Source organism: Chanodichthys erythropterus, chromosome 4 (genome assembly GCF_024489055.1).
Source record: "Chanodichthys erythropterus isolate Z2021 chromosome 4, ASM2448905v1, whole genome shotgun sequence".
Taxonomy (NCBI): Eukaryota; Metazoa; Chordata; class Actinopteri; order Cypriniformes; family Xenocyprididae; genus Chanodichthys; species Chanodichthys erythropterus.
This window is the reverse complement of record NC_090224.1, coordinates 11634313-11656385: the sequence shown is the minus strand read 5'-3', so window position 1 is coordinate 11656385 and position 22073 is coordinate 11634313. Positions and strand designations below refer to the sequence as shown.

At 38.6% G+C, this 22073-nt stretch overlaps 1 protein-coding gene across 3 annotated transcripts in view; it reads left to right on the top strand.

The window, feature by feature from the left end:
• Positions 1–22073, top strand: part of hmcn1 (hemicentin 1) — a 91514-nt gene that overhangs the window by 56093 nt on the left and 13348 nt on the right. For all 3 annotated transcript variants that reach the window (XM_067384101.1, XM_067384099.1, XM_067384102.1), the window contains exons 36-81: positions 45–168; positions 290–391; positions 509–685; positions 798–949; positions 1038–1161; positions 1378–1553; positions 1769–1865; positions 1969–2091; positions 2254–2409; positions 2757–3032; positions 3287–3454; positions 4491–4604; positions 5361–5447; positions 5529–5720; positions 5796–5969; positions 6069–6182; positions 6285–6430; positions 6538–6688; positions 7985–8173; positions 8305–8418; positions 8527–8714; positions 8802–8898; positions 9208–9369; positions 9484–9597; positions 9800–10002; positions 10309–10390; positions 11743–11874; positions 11959–12108; positions 12183–12342; positions 12482–12606; positions 12706–12889; positions 13552–13649; positions 15152–15430; positions 15514–15710; positions 15843–15924; positions 16021–16157; positions 16407–16548; positions 16650–16794; positions 16874–17001; positions 18231–18387; positions 18558–18679; positions 19012–19176; positions 19271–19378; positions 19564–19701; positions 20125–20259; positions 20348–20617. In XM_067384101.1, the coding sequence (XP_067240202.1) occupies positions 45–168; positions 290–391; positions 509–685; positions 798–949; positions 1038–1161; positions 1378–1553; positions 1769–1865; positions 1969–2091; positions 2254–2409; positions 2757–3032; positions 3287–3454; positions 4491–4604; positions 5361–5447; positions 5529–5720; positions 5796–5969; positions 6069–6182; positions 6285–6430; positions 6538–6688; positions 7985–8173; positions 8305–8418; positions 8527–8714; positions 8802–8898; positions 9208–9369; positions 9484–9597; positions 9800–10002; positions 10309–10390; positions 11743–11874; positions 11959–12108; positions 12183–12342; positions 12482–12606; positions 12706–12889; positions 13552–13649; positions 15152–15430; positions 15514–15710; positions 15843–15924; positions 16021–16157; positions 16407–16548; positions 16650–16794; positions 16874–17001; positions 18231–18387; positions 18558–18679; positions 19012–19176; positions 19271–19378; positions 19564–19701; positions 20125–20259; positions 20348–20617 (6856 nt within the window). The remainder of the gene's footprint in view (positions 1–44; positions 169–289; positions 392–508; positions 686–797; positions 950–1037; positions 1162–1377; positions 1554–1768; positions 1866–1968; positions 2092–2253; positions 2410–2756; positions 3033–3286; positions 3455–4490; positions 4605–5360; positions 5448–5528; positions 5721–5795; positions 5970–6068; positions 6183–6284; positions 6431–6537; positions 6689–7984; positions 8174–8304; positions 8419–8526; positions 8715–8801; positions 8899–9207; positions 9370–9483; positions 9598–9799; positions 10003–10308; positions 10391–11742; positions 11875–11958; positions 12109–12182; positions 12343–12481; positions 12607–12705; positions 12890–13551; positions 13650–15151; positions 15431–15513; positions 15711–15842; positions 15925–16020; positions 16158–16406; positions 16549–16649; positions 16795–16873; positions 17002–18230; positions 18388–18557; positions 18680–19011; positions 19177–19270; positions 19379–19563; positions 19702–20124; positions 20260–20347; positions 20618–22073) is intronic.

The window sequence follows — 22073 nt, the reverse complement described above, 5'->3', positions numbered from 1 at the left end:
TGTACTCTCTCCTCTCTCTTTTTATTTTACCATCTGGCATGTAGCTGGAATCCGCAGGCAGGGTCTTGCACATAAAGAAGGCCAGGCTGGAGGATGCTGGGAAATATACGTGTGTGGCAACTAATGCAGCAGGCGAGGCACAACAGCACATTCGCCTCAGTGTGCATGGTAAGAATGAATATACTTATAAAAACAGCTAGCACATATATATGTGTATTGTGTATGTGTAATATATATATATATATATATATATGATTGATTGATTGAAATTTGTGCATGTGTTTTATAGAACCTCCCAGCATCCAGTATGCTGGAGAGACGGTCAATGAAACCATCCTTGCTGGCTTCCAAATTCAGCTGAAGTGTAAGGCAACAGGAAGTCCTTTGCCAGGTGAGTCATATTACATTTCTCCTTTTTTAGGGCAATATTACATTTGAACTGGCTAGTAGTTTACAAAAGTACAGGTGGTATAGACAATTTTTTTCTCTTATGCCTTTTCTGCTTCAGCTGTGACATGGTATAAAGACAGTCGTCCATTGACGAGCGCTGCAGGTGTTAACATTCTGAGCAGAGGTCAGGTGCTGGAGATTGACCGTGCGCAGGTGTCAGATGCTGGACTCTACAAATGTGTGGCCATCAATGTGGCCGGCAGCACTGAGCTCACATACAGTCTGCAGGTGTTTGGTGAGTGTGAAACAACATTTCAATCAAAAGTCTGGCTGTGTGAAACTCTTTCCTAACCTATTTCTTTCATGATTTTGATCACCTAATAATGTTCCCTCTCTCTTTCCATTAGTTCCTCCCTCCATTTCTAGTAAAGGAGGAATGATAACAGTGGTGGTGAATGAGCCAGTCAGGTTAGAGTGTGAAGCCTCAGGAGTTCCCATGCCCAGCCTCACCTGGCTTAAAGAGGGCAGACCTGTCTCCAGCTTCTCAGATGGCATCCAGGTCTGTACGTGTGGGAGTTTGGATTCTACTTACTCTACTTACAGTTTATGAACATGTTATATCAGTTTTCGATTTCCTCTCTCACTAGGTATTGTCAGGTGGTAGGGTGTTGTCATTTGTTAGTGCACAGGTCAGTGACACAGGTCATTACACCTGTGTGGCTGTGAATGCAGGTGGAGAACAGCACAGAGAATATGACCTACGTGTGTATGGTGAGCTCAGGAAACACTCTTAACTTCACTCTAAACTTGATGAAATCTTGATTATCATTTGTGTATTTCAGTGTAACTCAGTTGTTGATACAAAGGAATGTTCTATGTGTTTACACTACCGTTAAAAAGTTTAGGGTCAGTAATTTGTTTTGAAAGAAAACAATATTTTTATTCAGCAAGGATGATTTTATCTGTGTGTTTGTTTTTGTCCCTCAGTGCCGCCCAACATCATGGGAGAGGAGGTAAACAACACTGTTCTGATGGGTCAGTCAGTGCAGCTGCATTGTCAGAGCGATGCCATCCCTCCACCTGCACTGAGCTGGCGGAAAGACGGCCGACCGCTCTATAGAAAACCAGGACTAAGCCTGACAGAGGATGGCAGCTTTCTGAAGGTATAGTAAATACATCAGCCTGTAAGCTGCCTGTTTTGACTTGGGCCAGTCACTACTGGTAGGTCTAGTACTTGCAACAGCAGCAGGTCCCTAGTCACATACCATAGGATCCATACCTAGCATCATGAAGCAAGTGAAGAGCCTTTTGGATTGTTGTTCTTCTCTTTTAAAAGGCATTAGATGGTATTCATTTGATAACTGTTTTGTATTTGCAGATAACCAGTGCTCAGGTCCAGGACACAGGCAGGTACACATGTGAGGCAATCAATGTGGCAGGAAAAACAGAGAAGCACTATAACCTGAACGTGTGGGGTGAGTGCTTAAAATATGATATTATAAACTCTGAACTTGAGTCAAATTATAATGTATGATGCAATTCTTTCTCTTTCTCCCTCTATTATTTGTTTTTCCCCAGTTCCTCCCAGTATCCGTGGATCTGATGAGGTGTCTTCTCTGACTGTGATTGAGGGCAGCCTCATTACACTTGTATGTGAGTCCAGTGGGATCCCTCCTCCCAGTCTCACCTGGAAGAAAGGCGGTGAGGCTTAGCATGACTGTTTTCATCATTACCATCCTCCTACATATTATAATACTCCTCATCATGCTCATACTCTCATAATTAGTCACATAATTAGTGATGCTTAGCGTATATCATCAAACCCTTAATATAAGTTTGTAAACTATTATGTGTGTCTATCAGGCTCAGAGCTAAAGGGAGATTCACGTGTGCGTGTTCTTTCTGGTGGGCGGCAGCTGCAGATTTCCAGTGCTGAGAAGGCAGATGCTTTCTCTTACACCTGTCTGGCCACCAGTGCAGCTGGTAGTGCGATGAAAGAGTACAATCTGCAAGTCTACGGTACAGCGTCTTCTCTCACTTTACAGGCACTAACGCTCAATCTTGGACTATGTGATATATCAGTATCGATATTTACCTGAAAAAATAAGGACAATGTGTATGAGGTCAATCCACATAAACTTCACAAGCATTTCACATTTGCATTTGATAAAAGCTATCGCTAAACATACACTGAAAATTCCTGAGGTCTATCAAACATGTGGAATGCATTTCCTTCCCCAATAATGGAAAGAAATGAATACCCTGATAAATATCAATATCGAATAATATGAACTCACTTTCACCTCACAAAGATACAGTAATCGTTTTTATTCCACTATGTTTCTTCCTTACTTCACTCCAAACAGTTCGTCCAACCATCAGCTCCTCAAATCAGAATGAAGAGACAGTGACGCGAGGTGGAGATATCACTCTGAAGTGTGAAGCAGACGGGGTGCCCAGACCTGCCATATCATGGATGAAAGACGGTAGACCCCTGAGCACTGGTCGCAAAGCTCAAATACTTAATGAGGGACAACTTTTACGCATCCACGATGCTCAAGTGGCCGACACCGGACGATACACCTGTATCGCTGTCAATGTGGCGGGACAGGCAGACAGGAAATATGACGTCAATGTTCATGGTGAGAAAAAAGTCAGTTTTCTTTATGTGTAGTTTTTCAGCCACTAGCATCACCAAATGGATTATCCACTGCAAATGAATTTCCACTGCTCTTCCAAACGTTTAAGTGATTTTTGCTTATTATTTTAATATTATGTGTAATTTTATTCTATTATTTAGTATTTTTTAAGTGTTATATAAATTCTGCTGTATAGTTTTTTTGTTGCTGTTTTTGTCATTCACATATACTGACATTTTATTGCATCATCTCTTCAGTTCCTCCCACCATCATCGGCCAGACGCAGATGCCTGAGAATGTGAGTGTTGTTGTGAAAAGCCCAGTTGTTCTCACCTGTGAAGCTTCTGGAATGCCACCACCAGCCATCACATGGCTCAAAGACGGCCAGCCGATCAGCATGTCTAGCTCTGTTCGGGTCATCTCAGGTACCAACTCCTTCTTTAATGAATGCATTTGTCTTGCTCCAAAATGTCTGCACCACTGAGTCTAGGTAAAGAGCCCAGTACCAGTTAACGGATTAGGTTAACCAGGTGTAATAACTCAAATAGGTGTAACAAGATAGCTTCAGTAAGCAGCCAAATGCCACAGGTCATGGGGTAACTGAAAAGAAAAATAGCTAGACAGATGTTCTCGTATTTGAACATTCAAACTCTCCATTATCGGCTTCCAGTGTAAACAGAATCCGATCCTCCGCCAACAGCAAGTATGAGGTACATCCATCACTGTAAACTTAGACATCATAAACCACCGAAGGTCACCTGCATAAATGAACCACATTGTAAATGAATCTGTGCTGAGCTATTCTCAGACTGTCTGCCGGTATGCCACAGACAAAGACATGGATCTGGACAGAAAACAAGACCAGAATTTGTAGGATAGACACATTATTGATCACATATTCAGTTGGTAATATCGCCATGCCACTGAGGATTAGAAGGCTTGCTAGCCTTATTGCCTGTATTGCAAAGCTCATCCAAAGATGCTGTATATCATTTCTGGCTGACCACATACTCCTTTCCTCATTGTAAAAGAAAGGGACACCAGGGGAGGAAAGAGAATGACGTATTTGTTCAGGTGATCAGCTTAGCGGTCACCTGGGGAGTGATAATTACTCGTTTAAAGAGTGAAAATGGGACATTTGGCTTGTGTTGATGGGTTAAGCTCTGTTTGAACAGCTGTTAACTTTAGGTCTCCCGTTTCTTACAAAACAATAGGGACATTTATGAAGCCTGTTTTTTCAAAGACAAAGTGAAACTTGTTATTCGTTCTGCAGATGCATTTCTTCTCTGAGTAAATCACAGGTTCTTGATTTATAGCTGATTAAGTAATTCCCTTAGAGAAGTACAAATGGCCTATCCTTTTAATTCAGTGTGCAGAAATCATTATATCATTCAGCCACCTGTGCTGTGACCAGTTACTGTGGCAGGAGATGAGTCTGATATATGTCTGTAATGATCTCAGGAGGAAGAGGCCTGCGTTTGATGCATGCTGCAAGTGAGGATGCTGGGCGATACACCTGCATCGTGTCCAACTCTGCTGGAGAGGAGCGAAAGAACTTCGACTTAAATGTCCTGGGTAACACAGCACTAGTTTTAAAAATAGGGTTGTTTTCTGTAGCTGTCTGTTTGCTGTTTACATAGGCAGCTAACTTCTCATGAAAACTAACTAATATTTAGATATTATTCCAAAAGAGTGCTGTGAGGATGACATATTTTTGTAGCACAACCCGGAAGTTAGCATTACCATGTTTCCCTCGAAAAAAGCCAATAGGATTTTACCATTCGGATTTGGATAATTGTAGAAAATAAGCTCTCTGGCCAACACAAGTTTATGATGCTTTACCATTTTGTTAATCAAGATAATACTTAAAAATAAACACAGTACTTGTTAGCTTTTGGCTTTTTCAAGACACATAAAAACTTGATGTATTTTATGTGGTTCAATAAAACATAAAAATATGTTGAGCTTGCTTAAGCTTGACTCTGGAAATATTTTTGTTAACAGAATAGAGCAAAAACAGTCGATATTGACAAGATTGTGTCTAAAATGTACATCAAATGAGCGTTCGACTCTTTTTTTTTTTTGAATACAGTTATATTTAAACCATTTTCCTTGACATCTACAGTCTTGGATGCATATTTTCACTTGTACTCTGGGATTTGTTTATTATCAATGGATCCAAGAAGCATAGTTTAGAGGTTAGCATAGTTTTGTTACCAACTGCTTGGAGCAGCTTTCAGTGAGGAGCGTACATGCGGTGCTTAAAACGTTGTTTAGGAATCTCTCTAGACTTTGAAATGTTTATTGTCATCTTTATTCTGCCAACTTCAGTGCCGCCCAGCATTGTAAATGAGGGCACAGTGGAGGATGTGAAAGTGAAGGAGAGACAGAACATCATTTTGGCTTGTGAGGTCACTGGTAAGTGACACAAATCACAAGATTACCTTTCTTCTGTCTTGATCTCTTACTACTTATTAACCAATTTTTTGTGTTGTCTAGGTAATCCAGTTCCAGAGATCACGTGGTTGAAGGATGGTCAACCATTGGCTAGTGACTCAAGGCTGCAGGTGATGTCAAATGGGCGTTTCCTGCAGATCAGTGGATCACAAGTGGCCGACACAGGCAGGTATAGCTGCCTGGCCTCTAACAGCGCTGGAGACAGGAGCAGACACTTCAACCTCAATGTGTTAGGTATGTTTGGATGGGTGGAATTGAAATGACTCTTTGTAGTCTTGTCTGTGTACTTATTTATGTTTCCACTCCCAGTTTCTCCCACCATCGCCGGTTCTGGTCCAGAAGGTTCAGCTGAAGACGTTACTGTGACACTGAATAGTCCTACATCTCTTGTTTGCGAAGCCCAGTCATACCCTCCTGCCATCATCACCTGGCTCAAAGACGGCACACCCTTTGAATCCAGCCGCAACGTCAGGGTACTTCCAGGTCAGAATTCTTTATGAATCAGTAACATAAAATAATTCAGATGTTCTGATCCAACATTTGTTATGCGACCAGCTCGCTTACTACTGTATCTTGTGACAGGTGGTCGCACTTTGCAGATTTTGAATGCTAAGGAAGAGGATGCTGGGAGATATACATGTGTTGCGACTAACGAGGCTGGAGAGACACTGAAGAACTATGAGGTCAAAGTTTTTGGTGCGTGTGAGAACTGAGCTACATCGCCACCTTTTGGTGTAGATGAATATAACTTTTTGTTTGTCAGTTATCTGTACCTATTTATATGTTTCTTTCTTGCAGTTCCTCCAGTCATCAATAAAAACGACATCCCAGGAGAGAGTCTGGCCCCTAAAGAGGTGAAAATCAAAGTTAACAACACCCTAACTCTGGAGTGTGAAGCTCAGGCTATCCCAACACCTACGCTAGTGTGGTACAAGGATGGCCAGGTGAGAAATACATACAGTATATGACAAAACTATGCTGTTTTTCACTCCTATGAGAATTTCGGTGGAGTTTTGAGTTGTCACTCCTCTGTGTTTATCTCTCTCCGCAGATCCTGAAAGCAGATGGTCACCTCACTATCACAGCAAATGGTCGTATAGTTCAGATTAAACACACTCAGGTGTCTGATACAGGTCGTTACACCTGTGTAGCCACCAACATTGCTGGAGAGGATGAGAAGGACTTTGATGTAAATATACAAGGTGAACAGGGTTTTACAAGTTCAGAATGCCAAATTAAATATACACTATCATTCAAAAGTTTGGGGTCAATATGATTTTTTTTTAAATACTTTATCTGCAGTGGTGCATTTAATTAACTAAAAGTGACAGTAAAGACATGTAAAATGTTACAAAAGATTTCTATTTCAAATAAATGCTGTTCTTTTGAATGTTCTAAGTTAAGAACCAAATCAGCATATTATAATTTTGTAAAAATCATGTGACACTCAAGACTGAAGTAACGGCTGCTGAAAATTCTGCTTTGCCATCACAGGAATAAATTACATATATATCAAAATAGAAAACAGTTTATTTCACGATATTAATGTTTTACTGTATGTTTGATTAAATAAATGCAGCCCTTAAAGGTACAATTTGTGATATTTTTTACCGCTAGAGGTCGCTAGAAGCCTATTCAAAACAAAGGCGTAGTTTGATGACGTAAAGTTTTAGAGTGGAAACTTGGGACATGTGGTCTCCATCTCAACGGACGGTGCAAAAGAATAGGGATTGGAGTCTGGAAGAACTCATGTTCGTGGATGCGATTATTAACGTTACTGTAGTATGAAGTAGAGCAGGAGCGAGTGTTGTGGAGCTGAACGAGGAGCTGGAGCGATTGATCAACACACGCCTCACGAGCAGTGGGACTTTTATTATGACACAGTCGCCGGCGCCGCTTCCGCTTTTCCGGTCATGAGTTTACGGGAGCTTTACTTGTCGACAGAACCAGCGGCAGATGGTAAACAGTAATTATGTTCCATAAATAATTAACACAATCCACCATAAAACGTGCAAGAAGTAAATAAGGAACTGCTTGAAGCGAGTTAGTGGTTTGCTGGACGCTAGACTCTACTTCCGCATTTGTCCACGGCACTGTTGTCATGTGGTTTCTACGTCAGTAAAGGCGGTAACAAAGGTATCTGCGTCATTGACAGGCGACTGCACTGCCCCGTGTCACTGTTTAGAATGGGAATTTTCTCATGATTTACAGGTAGTTGAAAATATTAGAGATATTGTTAGTAATCAGCTGGACAAAATATATAACACTAGCCTAGTGGTTTTTGGATATTTTACTTCAAAAATTTTACAAATTGTACCTTTAAGAGACTATTTACAAAAGAAAAATTTTAAGGAGTATGTCTCCCCCTAGTGGCTGCTTTATATATTATGTCTGGATCTCGTTTTCGGCTTGTTTTAAACCTTTTATCTTTGAATTTTGTGCAATAATTATCAGGCTTTATCCCTGTTTATAATACTAAAATCCTATCTGTGTCTCAGTTCCCCCTAGTTTCCGAGGCTTTGGAGACTCTGACTCTGGCCCTGGTAGTAATGGAGACGTGAAGGATGTGATTCTTAATAATCCCATCTCCCTGTACTGTGAGACCAATGCCGTCCCCCCTCCTGTACTCACTTGGTACAAAGACGGGCACCTGCTGACCTCTAATGATAAAGTACTCATCCTGCCTGGTGAGAGGCTACATTGCAACATTTTGATTATATCATGGAAAAATAATATGTTAATTTTTTGATACTATGTTTTGTACGATTGAACAAGAATTTCATAGTTTTTTTTATTTTTTACATTATTTCTCACATAGGCGGAAGAGTCCTCCAGATCCCTCGAGCTCAAGCAAAGGATTCTGGGAGATACACTTGTGTGGCTGTGAATGAGGCTGGAGAAGATTCAATCCAATATGATGTCAGAGTGCTGTGTGAGTCCAACCTGAGTGTTAACTTTTTTTTATGCTAAAAATTTTAAGAGCAACAACTGAAAGAATTGTTTGTTTGTCTTTTTTGTCTGTGCACTTGGATTTTGATAGTGCCACCCTCGATTCGTGGAGCTGATGGTGACCTGCCTGATGAGGTCACAGTGCTGGTTAATAAGACAACATTACTGGAGTGTCAGGTGGATGGAAGTCCCACTCCTAAAATTAGCTGGATAAAAGACAGTCAACCCCTCACCCCAGACAACACACACAGACTTCTGTCCAATGGCAGGACACTGCAGGTAAGACGCAAATCAAGTATGATGCAACAGTGTACATTGACAGATTTTTTTATATATGTGTGTTTATTTATGTTTTTTGTGTTACAGATTTTGAATGCACAGGTGACAGATACAGGACGCTATGTGTGTGTGGCTCAAAACTTAGCTGGAACAGCAGAGAAATCATTCAATCTCCATGTGCATGGTGAGTCTATCTTTGAATAAGACATTTGTCTTAAAGAGATAGTTCGCCCTAAAATAATAAATTCTGTCATCATTTACCTTATGTTGTTCCAAACCTATATGAGTTTCTTTCTTCTGTTGAACACAAAAGAAGATATTTTGAAGAATGTTGGTAACCAGACAGTTGACGGTACACATTGACCCATTGTATTTTTTTCTCCATTCTATGGAAGTCAATGAGGCCCATCAACTGTAAGTCTCTGTACTGTTCCTATGGGTTTACTGCATAGTTTGTGTTGCTGTGTTTTAACGTACATGTGTTTGTTGTCAGTTTCTCCCTCTATTGTGGGTGTCAGAGAGGAGAATGTGACAGTGGTGGTGAATAATTTCATATCTCTAAACTGTGAGGCCACTGGACTCCCACCTCCCACCCTCAGCTGGTTCAAAGACAGGAGACCTGTACAGGCCAGCACCAATGCACTCATAATGCCTGGTACACATGCTTACTGACACATTATAGTGGGACTACATAGTGTATGCTGCATACATATTACACATAAATCTCTCTTCCTCCACTCCACCTCTTACTCTCATTCTCCGTCTCTAGGTGGCCGTACTCTACAGATCCTAAAAGCAAAGATGTCTGATGGTGGGAAATACAGCTGTGTGGCCATCAACCTAGCAGGAGAAGCCCAAAAAATAATTTATCTCACAGTATATGGTCAGTATGTACAGTTTTTAGTGTTTTATATTTGCTTGTTATAAAAATGTAAAGCATGTCTCTGCAAAACTTTTCAATAGTTAAGAAAATATTTGGTGGAGTAAGGTAGACAGTCTTTGTTTTAATTTGACAAACAAAATGTTTAATATTTCAACATTTCTGGAAAGTCACTGATCTAAATTACTGGTGTCCGATTTACCAGTCCCTCCCAGCATCAGACACAGCAGTGGGGATCTTCCAGTGGTGTTAAATGTACAAGTGGGCAAATCTGTTACTTTGGAGTGTGAATCTAATGCGGTACCTCCTCCCATCATTACCTGGTACAAGAATGGACGGCCCATCACTGAGACTGCCAATCTGCGCATACTGGCCGATGGACAAATGCTGGAACTGAGAGAAACAGAGGTGTGTGAGAAAATGAGCAGGTGCTTTGGATAAAGAGAAGTAGATGTATGATTTTTGACTAATGATAAAATGAGTGAAAAGAAATCCTGTAGAATTACATTGAAGGATAGACCTGAGCAAGACCTAGGAACCAGAATATATAAGCTTCATATAAGCTTAGGGCCAGTAAGCAGACACCTAGCAACCAATTCATGGTGGTGAATTTTGTACTGTACATGTACAATCACCACTCACATTTACTTAAAATAAAGAAAATAAAGTAAAAACGATAATTCCAAGAAGTATAAATCCCTCTTTCTCTCTCAGGTGTCAGATACCGGCCAGTATGTCTGTAAGGCCACAAATGTAGCAGGTCAAGTGGACAAGAACTTCCATCTCAACATCCATGGTGAGAAACAAAACAGAATCTGCATATATATACACTACCGTTCAAAAGTTTGGGATCGGTAAGATTTTTAATATTTTTAAAAGAAGTTTTGTCTGCTCACCAAGATTGCATTTATTTAATTAAAAATACAGTAAAACAGTATATTGTGAAATATTATTACAATTTAAAATAACTGTTTTCTATTGGAATATAATATAAAATTAATTTATTTCTGTGTTGGAAAAGCTGAATTTTCAGCATCATTTCTCCAGTCTTCAGAGTCACATGATCCTTCAGAAATCTTTTTAATATGATGATTTGCTGCTCAAGAAATATTTATTATTATTATCAATGTTAAAAACAGTTGTATTCTTTTCTTTTTTTCAGGATTCGTTGATGAATAGAAAGTTCAAAAGAACAGCATTTATCTGAAATACAAAGCTTCTGTAGCATTATACACTACCGTTCAAAAGTTTGGGGTCAGTAAGAATTTTAATTTTTTTTTTTTTTTTTAGAAGAATTTAAAGAAATTAATATTTTTTTTCAGCAAGAATGCATTAAATCGATCAAAAGTGACAGTAAAGACATTTAAAATGTAACAAAAGATTAGATTTCAAATACATGCTGTTCTTTTGTACTTTCTATTCATCAAATAATCCTGAAATATTGTACACAAATATTTTGTACATCTGTACACAATAAATGTTTCTTGAGCAGCAAATGATCATATTAGAATGATTTCTGAAGGATCATGTGACACTGAAGACTGGAGTAATGATGCTGAAAATTCAGCTTTGCCATCACAGGAATAAATTACTTTGTGAAATATATTCAAATAGAAAACAGTTATTTTAAATTGTAATAATATTTCACAATATTACTGATTTTACTATATTTTTAATTAAATAAATGCAGCCTTGGTGAGCAGACGAAACTTCTTTTAAAGACATTAAAAATCTTACTGATCCCAAACTTCTGAACGGTAGTGTATTTATGTATATACTTAAGATTTTAGACATAAAGGATTAGTTCACTTTCAAATGAAAATTACCCCAAGCTTTATTCACCATCAAGTCATCCTAGGTGTATATGACTTTTTTTTCTGATGAACATATATTAATAAATATTCTGGTACATCCGAGCTTTATAATGGCAGTAAGTGTTACCAAACGAGTATGAGCTGCTGTCACTACTGTCTTTCATTGGGAAATTTTATCCCGCACCGCAAGAAATCTCGGGAGAGCTGCGGGAATGCAGACTCTAGTATGATATACAGCATAGGGCTATGATTATGGTGTTCTTCACACTTTGACATTCTGGTTTTGTTCAGCCTACTACTGTTTATGTCAAGTCTTCCTTCAATCTTTATCCAGTTCCCCCACGGTTGGAGGGCCCAGCAGTGGAGCGTGTGGTTGAAACCATCAGTAATCCTGTCACCTTTGCCTGTGATGCTACAGGGATCCCTCCTCCCTCGCTCACATGGTTAAAAAACGGCAGAGTGATTGGTGAGATAGATGATCTACAGATCACTTAAGCTTTACATTTCACCTTTTAAAGTCAACTTATGCTTGATTTTATTGCCTTTCTAGAGAATTCAGAATCTCTGGAGATGCATATCCTGTCCGGGGGCAGTAAGCTGCAGATTGCCCGCTCACAGTTATCTGACAGCGGCACTTACACCTGTGTGGCATCAAATGTGGAGGGCAAGGCCCTCAAAAATTACCATCTTACAATACAAGGTACAGAAGCATTATTAAACAAATATACATCTAATAGTTTTACCAAATTACCATCTGTATTGTCTGTTCTTCAGTCCCCCCAAACATCATGGGATCTGAGTTACCTAGTGAGATGAGTGTTCTGCTGAATGATAGCGTCCAGCTGTTGTGCCGTGCTGAAGGAAGTCCAACCCCTGAGATCCAGTGGCTGAAGGATGGAAAGACACTTAGCAGAACTGCCCAGAAGAACATCAAGTGAGAGCATTGTCAGATTTTTGTGTCATTATGCTACAAAACTATATAGTATATTCTCTGCATAGTACTTTTGCATAGTGATTCTAGGTAATGAGGAAAAACAATTCATAAGGCTGAACGTAAGTCAACCTTTCCTCAGAATTAGCCCTGATGGCAGCACACTGACTGTGACAGCCACCCACACATCCGACGGTGGAAAATACACATGTGTGGCCACCAATCAGGCCGGAGAGGAAGACCGAATATTCAATCTGAATGTATATGGTGAGTTGTATCTTTACAGGACTCAAGTGGAACAGCATTTTTCACTACACAACAGGAGTATTGTCCCAGACATTTGATAGCTGCATGTCCTGTTCCCAGTTCCTCCTCTGATCCAGGGAAACGGACCTGCTGCCAAGGAACTGACCACAGTGCTGGATAGCTCAATAAATATAGAGTGTGTAGCTAGTGGTTCTCCACCTCCACAGCTCAACTGGCTAAAGAACAGTCTGCCGCTTCCAGTGTCGTCTCAGGTCCGCCTGCTGTCTGCTGGCCAGGTCCTCCGGTAAGAGATCTAACATGGTTAAATCATGATGATCCTGGGATGGGAAATTAATTTTTTGCCCCTCAGCCACAGCTTGCCTAATTTCATTACATTTGAGATGAAGGCTTATGTTTTACTGATTTAACTGATTTTATAATTAAACCAGTGTTATTTTAATATTATTTATACAGTATTATATAGTATATTTTGATTTGAATTAGCTTTTATTTTTATATTTTCAGGTGTCACTTTCATATTGAATTTTTAGTTCTTTTATTTGCTTTTGACATTTTATTTATTTGTTTTTTATTCCATTTAGTTTTAGTATTTTTAGTACTTCTTAAAGTACTACTTAAACCTGTTTAAGTTAGTTGCCAAGGCAATATTTCTAAGTTTTTTTATTTCAGCTTTATTTCAGTTAACAAAAATCATTTTAATAGTTTTAGTTTTAGTTAACAATAAAAACACTGAATTGCACCCTTGCACAATGTACTAAAAATTCAACCGAGTGAAAAAAGAACCCATTTCTTTATTGTATTCCTATTATGTACGTAGTCCAGCTGTAGTTAATTACAATGGTAGGTAGATAAAACCACATTTTGTTGGTGGCCACCCTGAATGGAGCTGACAGCATGATTCATAATTCTAAATGCTAGACATCTGATTGTCATTTTTGGTGTTAGCATTGCTCGTGCACAGGTTTCAGATGGTGGGAGCTATACTTGTGTGGCCTCCAACAGAGCTGGAGTGGACAACAGACACTACCACCTACAGGTGTATGGTGAGTTAACCTGCCTGTGTACAAACCCAGTTCCAAAAAAGTTGGGACACTGTACAAATTGTGAATAAAAACAGAATGCAATGATGTGGAAGTTTCAAATTTCAATATTTTATTCAGAATACAACATAGATATCAAATGTTTAAACTGAGAAAATGTATCATTTTAAGGGAAAAATACGTTGATTTTAAATTTCATGGCATCAACACATCTCAAAAAAGTTGGGACAAGGCCATGTTTATCACTGTGTGGCATTCTCTCTTCTTTTTATAACAGTCTGCAAATGTCTGGGGACTGAGGAGACAAGTTGCTCAAGTTTAGGAATAGGAATGTTGTCCCATTCTTGTCTAATACAGGCTTCTAGTTGCTCAACTGTCTTAGGTCTTCATTGTCGCATCTTCCTCTTTATGATGCGCCAAATGTTTTCTGTGGGTGAAAGATCTGGACTGCAGGCTGGCCATTTCAGAACCTGGATCCTTCTTCTACGCAGCCATGATGTTGTAATTGATGCAGTATATGGTCTGGCATTGTCATGTTGAAAAAGCAAGGTATTCCCTGAATGAGACGACGTCTGGATGGGAGCATATGTTGTTCTAGAACTTGGATATACCTTTCAGCATTGATGGTGCCTTTCCAGATGTGTAAGCTGCCCATGCCACACGCACTTATGCAACCCCATACCATCAGAGATGCAGGCTTCTGAACTGAGCGCTGATAACAACTTGGGTTGTTCTTGTCTTCTTTAGTCCGGATGACATGGCACAGTGGATTGTGTTCACCGACAATGTTTTCTGGAAGTATTCCTGAGCCAATGTTGTGATTTCCATTACAGTAGCATTCCTGTATGTGATGCAGTGCCATCTAAGGGCCCGAAGATCACAGGCATCCAGTATGGTTTTCCGGCCTTGACCCTTACGCACAGAGATTGTTCCAGATTCTCTGAATCTTTGGATGATATTATGCTCTGTAGATGATGATAACTTCAAACTCTTTGCAATTTTTCTCTGAGAAACTGCTTTCTGCTATTGATCCACTATTTTTCACCGCATTGGGGGAATTGGTGATCCTCTGCCCATCTTGACTTCTGAGAGACACTGCCACTCTGAGAGGCTCTTTTTTATACCCAATCATGTTGCCAATTGACCTAATAAGTTGCAAATTGGTCCTCCAGCTGTTTCTTATATGTACATTTAACTTTTCTGGCCTCTTATTGCTACCTGTCCCAACTTTTTTGGAATGTGTAGCTCTCATGAAATCCAAAATGAGCCAGTATTTGGCATGACATTTCAAAATGTCTCACTTTCAACATGTGATATGTTATCTATATTCTATTGTGAATAAAATATGTTTATGAGATTTGTAAATTATTGCATTCCCTTTTTATTCACAATTTATACAGTGTTCCAACTTAGGTCATATATAATCATTTTAATTATATATAAAAATTTGTCTGATAATGCAATGAAGTATTAAACCCATACATTTACTGTGTCATTCTTCTCAGTTCCTCCCAGTTTGGACGGGGCAGGCAGCACCGAAGAAGTAACAGTTGTGAGAGGAAATACGGCCTCTTTCATCTGCATTGCAGATGGGACGCCCAGTCCAACCATTACTTGGCTGAGAAATGGTGCAGCGGTGCCTAAAGAGGGTCACCTGTCACTCCTCAACCAAAACACCACCCTGCAGATTTCCCATGCGAGAGTCAACCACACTGGACGCTACTCCTGTACCGCACATAATCATGCAGGAGATGCAAGCCGCCACTTCAGCCTCAAAGTACTGGGTGAGAGAAAGAGCGACAAAATGAAACAAGACCAAACTGACTCCTTCTATCACAGACTCATGGACATCTATCCCATCTCTCAGACCCACCGCGTATCAATGGCTCTGGTGTACCTGCTGAGGTCTCTGTGGTTGTGAATCATGTCTTGGAGCTGGTTTGTGAGGCTGATGGCATACCTTTACCTACACTGACCTGGCTGAAAGATGGGCGACCGCTGCCTCAGACAGACAGCATACGGCTCCTCAGAGATGGAGAGGTGCTAAGAGTTGCTTCTGCTCAGGTAAAAACTACAAATGTGGTGTCAAAATGGGCAGTACCATTAATGTTCCTATCTTTTCTCCCATGCTGCTCAATGTGCCACAAGCGTGACATGTTCCTAAATCATGTTGTGTTAACTCCCATCTTTGTACAGGTGGAGAACACTGGAAGGTACACCTGTTTGGCCACCAGCCCTGCTGGAGATGATGATAAAGAGTTTCTTGTCAGAGTACATGGTGAGATTTAAAAGCAATTACAAAGATTCCCATTATATCAATATAAAATGTCACCTCACCTACAGTAATTTGCCAAACAACCATTCTTTTCAACAGTGCCACCCAACATTGCTGGAGACGGAGGTGTGCAAGATGTGTCTGTCCTGCAAAACAGACAGGTGACCCTTGAATGTAAATCAGATGCAGTTCCACCTCCAACCCTCACCTGGCTTAAAGATGGAGCGCCGCTGAAGGTATCCAAAAATGTATCAATGTTGAAAGCAGTTGTGCTGTTTAAAAAAAAAAAAAAAAAAAAAGCATTTATTAGAAATAGAAATCTTTTGTAACATTATAAATGTCTTTACTGTCACTTTTAAACAAATGAATGCATCCTTGCTGAATAAAAGTATGAATTTCTTTTTTTTAAAATCTAACAACAAAGTTTTTTTTTTTTTAAATCAGGTATATGTAGCTCTAAATAGCTTTCACAATGCTTTCTCCAGATGTCTCCACGAGTGCGTGTTTTGTCCAGCGGTCGTTATCTGCAGATCAACAATGCAGAGCTGAGAGATGGTGCCCAGTACACTTGTGTGGCCAGCAATGTTGCTGGAGAAACCAGACGCAACTTCAACCTTAGTGTCAATGGTGACCAGCAATTTCTACCAATGTTAAGGCAGGAAATGTATTGTGGGCTTATTTATGTGTATGAGCATATGTATGTGCTAATATAAACATTCTCTCTGCAGTCCCTCCCACAATAAAAGATGGTCCTCAGTCTGTGTTGGTTCTTATCAATCAACCAGTGATTCTGGAGTGTGTTGTGAATGGAGTTCCTGCCCCACGCATAACCTGGAGGAAGCATGGATCCATCTTGGCAGGAAACAACCCCAGGTAAGCAGCACAGATCACTTCAGAGCATTTCATAACTCTGTTTTGTTCATGGGAAATAAAAAACACCCTATACATTTAGGTACAGGTTTGGTGAGGATGGCTCACTCCACATCCTCTCAGCCCAGGTGACAGATACGGGCCGCTACCTTTGCATGGCCACCAACCAGGCAGGAACAGAGCGCAAGAGAGTAGATCTTCAGGTTTATGGTGAGTCTTGACATACATACATGCATGCAATACTGTAATTGTACATACATTAAATGTTGTAGCTAAAACTAAAATCTATTAAAAATAATTTTCAATGATCGAAATAAAGCTGAAATTAAATTAAATATGAAAATTTAAAGGTGCAATATATAAGAATTTTGCAGTAAAATATCCAAAAACCACTAGGCCAGTGTTATATATTTTGTTCACTTGAGTACTTACAACATCCCAAATGTTTCCAACTATTTGTAAATCGCGAGAAAATTGCAATTTTAACCAAGGCTCCAGGATGTGTGAGGAGTCAGTCAATTGCATCATACCTGTGTTACCCTCAGTTTCTGTTTTTATTTTGTAGAAACCATGGAAACACCAAAGACGCTTTAATATTTACATGATTTAATAGGCAAGGGAACAACGTTTTGATATATTTATAGACAGATAACTAATTATTGTTATATAGCTCAACACGTTTAGTCTTTTTGTTTATTTTTTTAATTTTTTTAATTAATTGTTTTTTTGCGAGTACCATGCTTTACCATGCCTCAGAGAAAAACATTATTTTGTAAAGTAGCTAACATAACAGTAATACAGCATTTTCTCCATCATACAATACGTTTTAAAATTAATTGCATGCCATTTATCAACGCAAGCCATCCAGCATTTATTAATATGATATTCTAATATCGATCTATCTTACTGGAGTGTGCAACAAGTGCAACACAGCAGCCACCGAGTGAACGCACAGAGTAACGTCATAACATTTTCAACACACTCAAATGCATTTAATATGATAAACAGAGCTGTGTTACCTCATACTCATGATCTGAAAAGCGGAAGCGGCGCCGGCGACTGTGGCATAATAAAAGCCGCTCTGCTTCATACTACAGTAATGTGAATAGGCCTCTAGCGACCTCTAATGGACAGAAAATATTACATATTGCACCTTTAAACTTAAAAGTCTTTATTTTCAGTCCTGTATTTTCAGTCTTTTCATGTACAATTATGCATTCATGCATTTGGCAGATGCTTTTATCCAAAGCACTGAATTCAAGCTATACATTTTTATGAATTTGTGCATTCATCGGCACCAAAGCCATTAACATGGCATTGCTAGAGTCATGCTCTACTTGCTTGAGCTATTGTTTGTTAATCACTGTTTAAAATATTGGCTCTTTGTCCAAGGAAATGTCCTGATATACAGTAAACACAAATATTCTCTCCTACTCCAGTACCACCCTCCATCGCTGAGGGTCCCACTAACATCACTGTGACAGTAAACGTCCAGACCACGCTATCCTGTGAGGCCACCGGCATCCCCAAACCCTCAGTCAGCTGGACCAAAAACACCAAAGCTCTTAACACTGACCAGAACCAGAATATGTACAGGTTCAGCCAGGTTTCCTCCCTCTCCTCTTATCACCTCTTACTGTATCACCAACCAAATAAGCATTACTCCTGGTTTGGGTCACAATATGACCCTGATGCTTAACATTGCACAGTAAGACACTTGTGATTCATGATTGTTTCCAGTTAATCAGTTTGCAATCTGTCCTCAGGCTATTGTCTTCGGGCTCATTGGTTGTCATCGCACCTACAGTAGAGGACACAGCGCTGTACGAGTGTGTTGTATCCAATGAGGCAGGCCAGGAGAGCCGAGCCATTCAGCTGACAGTACATGGTGAATCCCTACTGCCAAATATGACATCCATCTAAATGTGTAGCTACATCTGAAATTGCATACTCTCCTAAGTAGGTACTTATTTTTAAAATGTATTTACTTTGCGGGCACTTAAAACGTATATTATATATATTTGTATATAGTGTGAATGTAATCCGGACGTACTACATTCGCCATGTTGTCACTGTCTTGTGACCTACCAGCATCAGTTGCATCACTTCACTAACTTGAATTGACTTGACATACTGTTAAATATATATTAGGGAAGTATGCAATTTCAGACTCCGCTAATGTGCATTTCAAGAGGAACTTATATACATTTCCTTCTACAGTTCCTCCTTCTATTGCTGATGAGGCCACAGAGCTTGTGGTAAGCAGACTGTCCCCGGTGGTCATCGGCTGCACTGCATCCGGAGTGCCTCATCCTGTCCTATACTGGAGCAAAGATGGATTAAGACTAGCTAAAGATGCAAAGGGCTATACAATACTACCGTCAGGTTAGCTTTATGTAGTTACAGTGTGAAAAAAAGGAACGATTGAGGTTTGAAGTTGATCTAAATGTTGCATTTCTCTTTCCTTGGTTTCTCTCAGGTCCTCTTGAGATCACAGCTGCAGATCTGAGTCACTCAGGCCGTTACTCTTGTGTGGCCAAGAATGCTGCAGGCACCGCACACCGACACGTCCAGCTCACAGTACACGGTATGAGATATGCAGAAACACTTAAATCTAACATGCTTTTAAATATGCCTCTTTATTTTATTTTTGTCTAATAAGATCATATATAACAAATATCCATGTGAGGCTCCACATTCATTTCATTCTATACCAACTTTGTCATTTGGACATTTCTGTGGTGAATATTTGTGTGCATTTACATTTAATAGAACCTCCGGTGATACAGTCACACCCGTCAACACTAGATGTTATTTTGAACAATCATGTGACCCTGCCCTGCAGAGCAACGGGCTCCCCTCGCCCAACTATCACCTGGCAGAAAGAGGGCATCAACATTTTTACTACAGGTGAAAGCAAGCTTTTCATATATTCAGTATCATTTAATTAATTACTTAATTATTTTAATTAATGTATATAATTATTCTGTAATTTATTATATTGTATTACATACACTGCCATTTAAAAGTTTGGGGTCATTAATTATTTATTTATTTTTTTTAATTTCTGTGAATGTCTCATCAATGTTGTAAACAGTTGCGTTGCTTAATATTTCTGTGGAAACTGTTATTATTTTCAGGATTAATTTGAAAAAAAGCATTTATAAATTTTTTTTTTTTAACATTGTAAAAGACTTTACTGTAACTTTTGATCAGTTTAATGCAACTAAAAGTATTACTTTCTTTTAAGAAAATCTTACTGACCCCAAACTTTTAAATTGTAGTAATTATTTTAATATATATTTAAACCAATTTAATACCTTTCATCATCAGGAGGTGGTTTTACAGTGCTCCCCAATGGTGGTCTGCAAATCTCTAAAGCCAGAGTCGAGGATTCTGGAACCTACATGTGTGTGGCTCAGAATCCAGCAGGCACTGCACTAGGAAAAACCAAACTCAGAGTTCAAGGTTAGGCACACACATAGGCTGTGATGAAAGTTAAGATGTCTGTGGAAAACAATTATCTCAAATGTTATCAATTCCACTTCTCTTACAGTGCCCCCTGTCATAACATCTGACATCAAGGTGTACACTGTGGCACTAGATGCATCTGTAACTCTGCAGTGCCACTCAGAGGGTTTCCCCACTCCTTCTATCACCTGGTACAAGGACGGACAGCCGCTGAGCGAGTCCGTGCGCCAGCGGGTCCTCAGTACTGGGGCGTTGCAGATCGCCTTTGCCCAACCTGGAGACACAGGCAGATACACCTGCACTGCTGCTAATGTGGCTGGAAGCACTAGTCTGGAGATGAGCCTTACTGTACACAGTGAGTCAGAGGGATTCTGAAACAGATGGATTGGATTGAATAAATGGCTTCACTGTACAGAGTGATTTAGGGGAAAACTGAGATGGACGGATGAATTGATAATATTTATTAGTGCTATTTATTAGTGCATTGATAGAGTAATGTTTATTTTGTATCAAGTATAATATTGATAAAATATCTTTTTTATATTTATTTTAATTATCATTATTTGATTTATGTAATTAATGATAAGAATAACATGAATAATTTGCTGATTTGGATGAACTGATAAATATAATAACTGATTGATAATATTGTGTATTGATAATCTAGTAAGAGTAACTTATTTTTTATTAAGTAAAATACTAGTAGAATTTTTTTTAAATTATTTTTTATTATAATTTGATGTATGTTATTATTAATAATATTAATAACTTATTTTATGATTTATGTGATTAATAATAGTAATAATAACAATCATGATTATCTGGTAGAATAACTTTTGTAAAATATTGGTATAATATTAAGTAGAATGTTGGTAGAATCTTTTTGTTATTATTTTCAATTAGTTGATGTATGTAATTATTAATAATAATTTATTAGTAATAATAATTCATTTTATGTCAGCGCCAATAGCCTTGTGGGCAGTGCTCCGACATATAGCACCATTGCGTTCGTGGTCCTTTCCCGATCCTGTACCCCCTCTCTCTCCCACTTCGCTTCCTGTCTACATGCTGTCCTATCACAATAAAGGCAAAAACACAAAAAATAAATCTTAAAAATAATAAAAGTTATTCTACCATGATTATTATTATTATTATTCATCACATAAATCATAAAATTATTTTTTAATTTTTTTTTAAGTAGAATATTTGGTAGAATATCATTTTTAATCATTATTTGATTTATACGGAAGAGGATTAGGGCCAAGCAATAATAAAAAAATAAAACCATCTTCGAGAAAAAAGTCGAGATAAAATGTTGAGAATAAACTCGTTAAATTACAAGAAAAAGCTCGTTAAATTTCGAGAAAAAAGTTGAGATAAAATGTTGAGAATAAAGTCATTAAATTACGAGAAAAAAGTTGTTATATTACGAGAAAATATTCGTTAAATTATGAGAAAAATGACGTTAAATTTCGAGAAAAAAGTCAAGATAAAATGTTGAGAATAAAGTCATTAAATTCTGAGAAAAAAGTCATTAAATTATGAGAACAAATTCGTAATTTAACGTAATTTAAAGTTGTTAAATTTCGAGAAAAAAGTCATTAAATTTCAAGAAAAAAGTCGAGATAAAATATTGAGAATAAACTTGTTAAATTACGAGAAAAAAACTCATTAAATTTCGAGAAAAAAGTCGAGATAAAATGTTGAGAATAAAGTCATTAAATTACGAGAAAAAGTTGTTATATTACGGGAAAATATTCGTTAAATTATGAGAAAAATGACGTTAAATTTCAAGAAAAAAGTTGAGATAA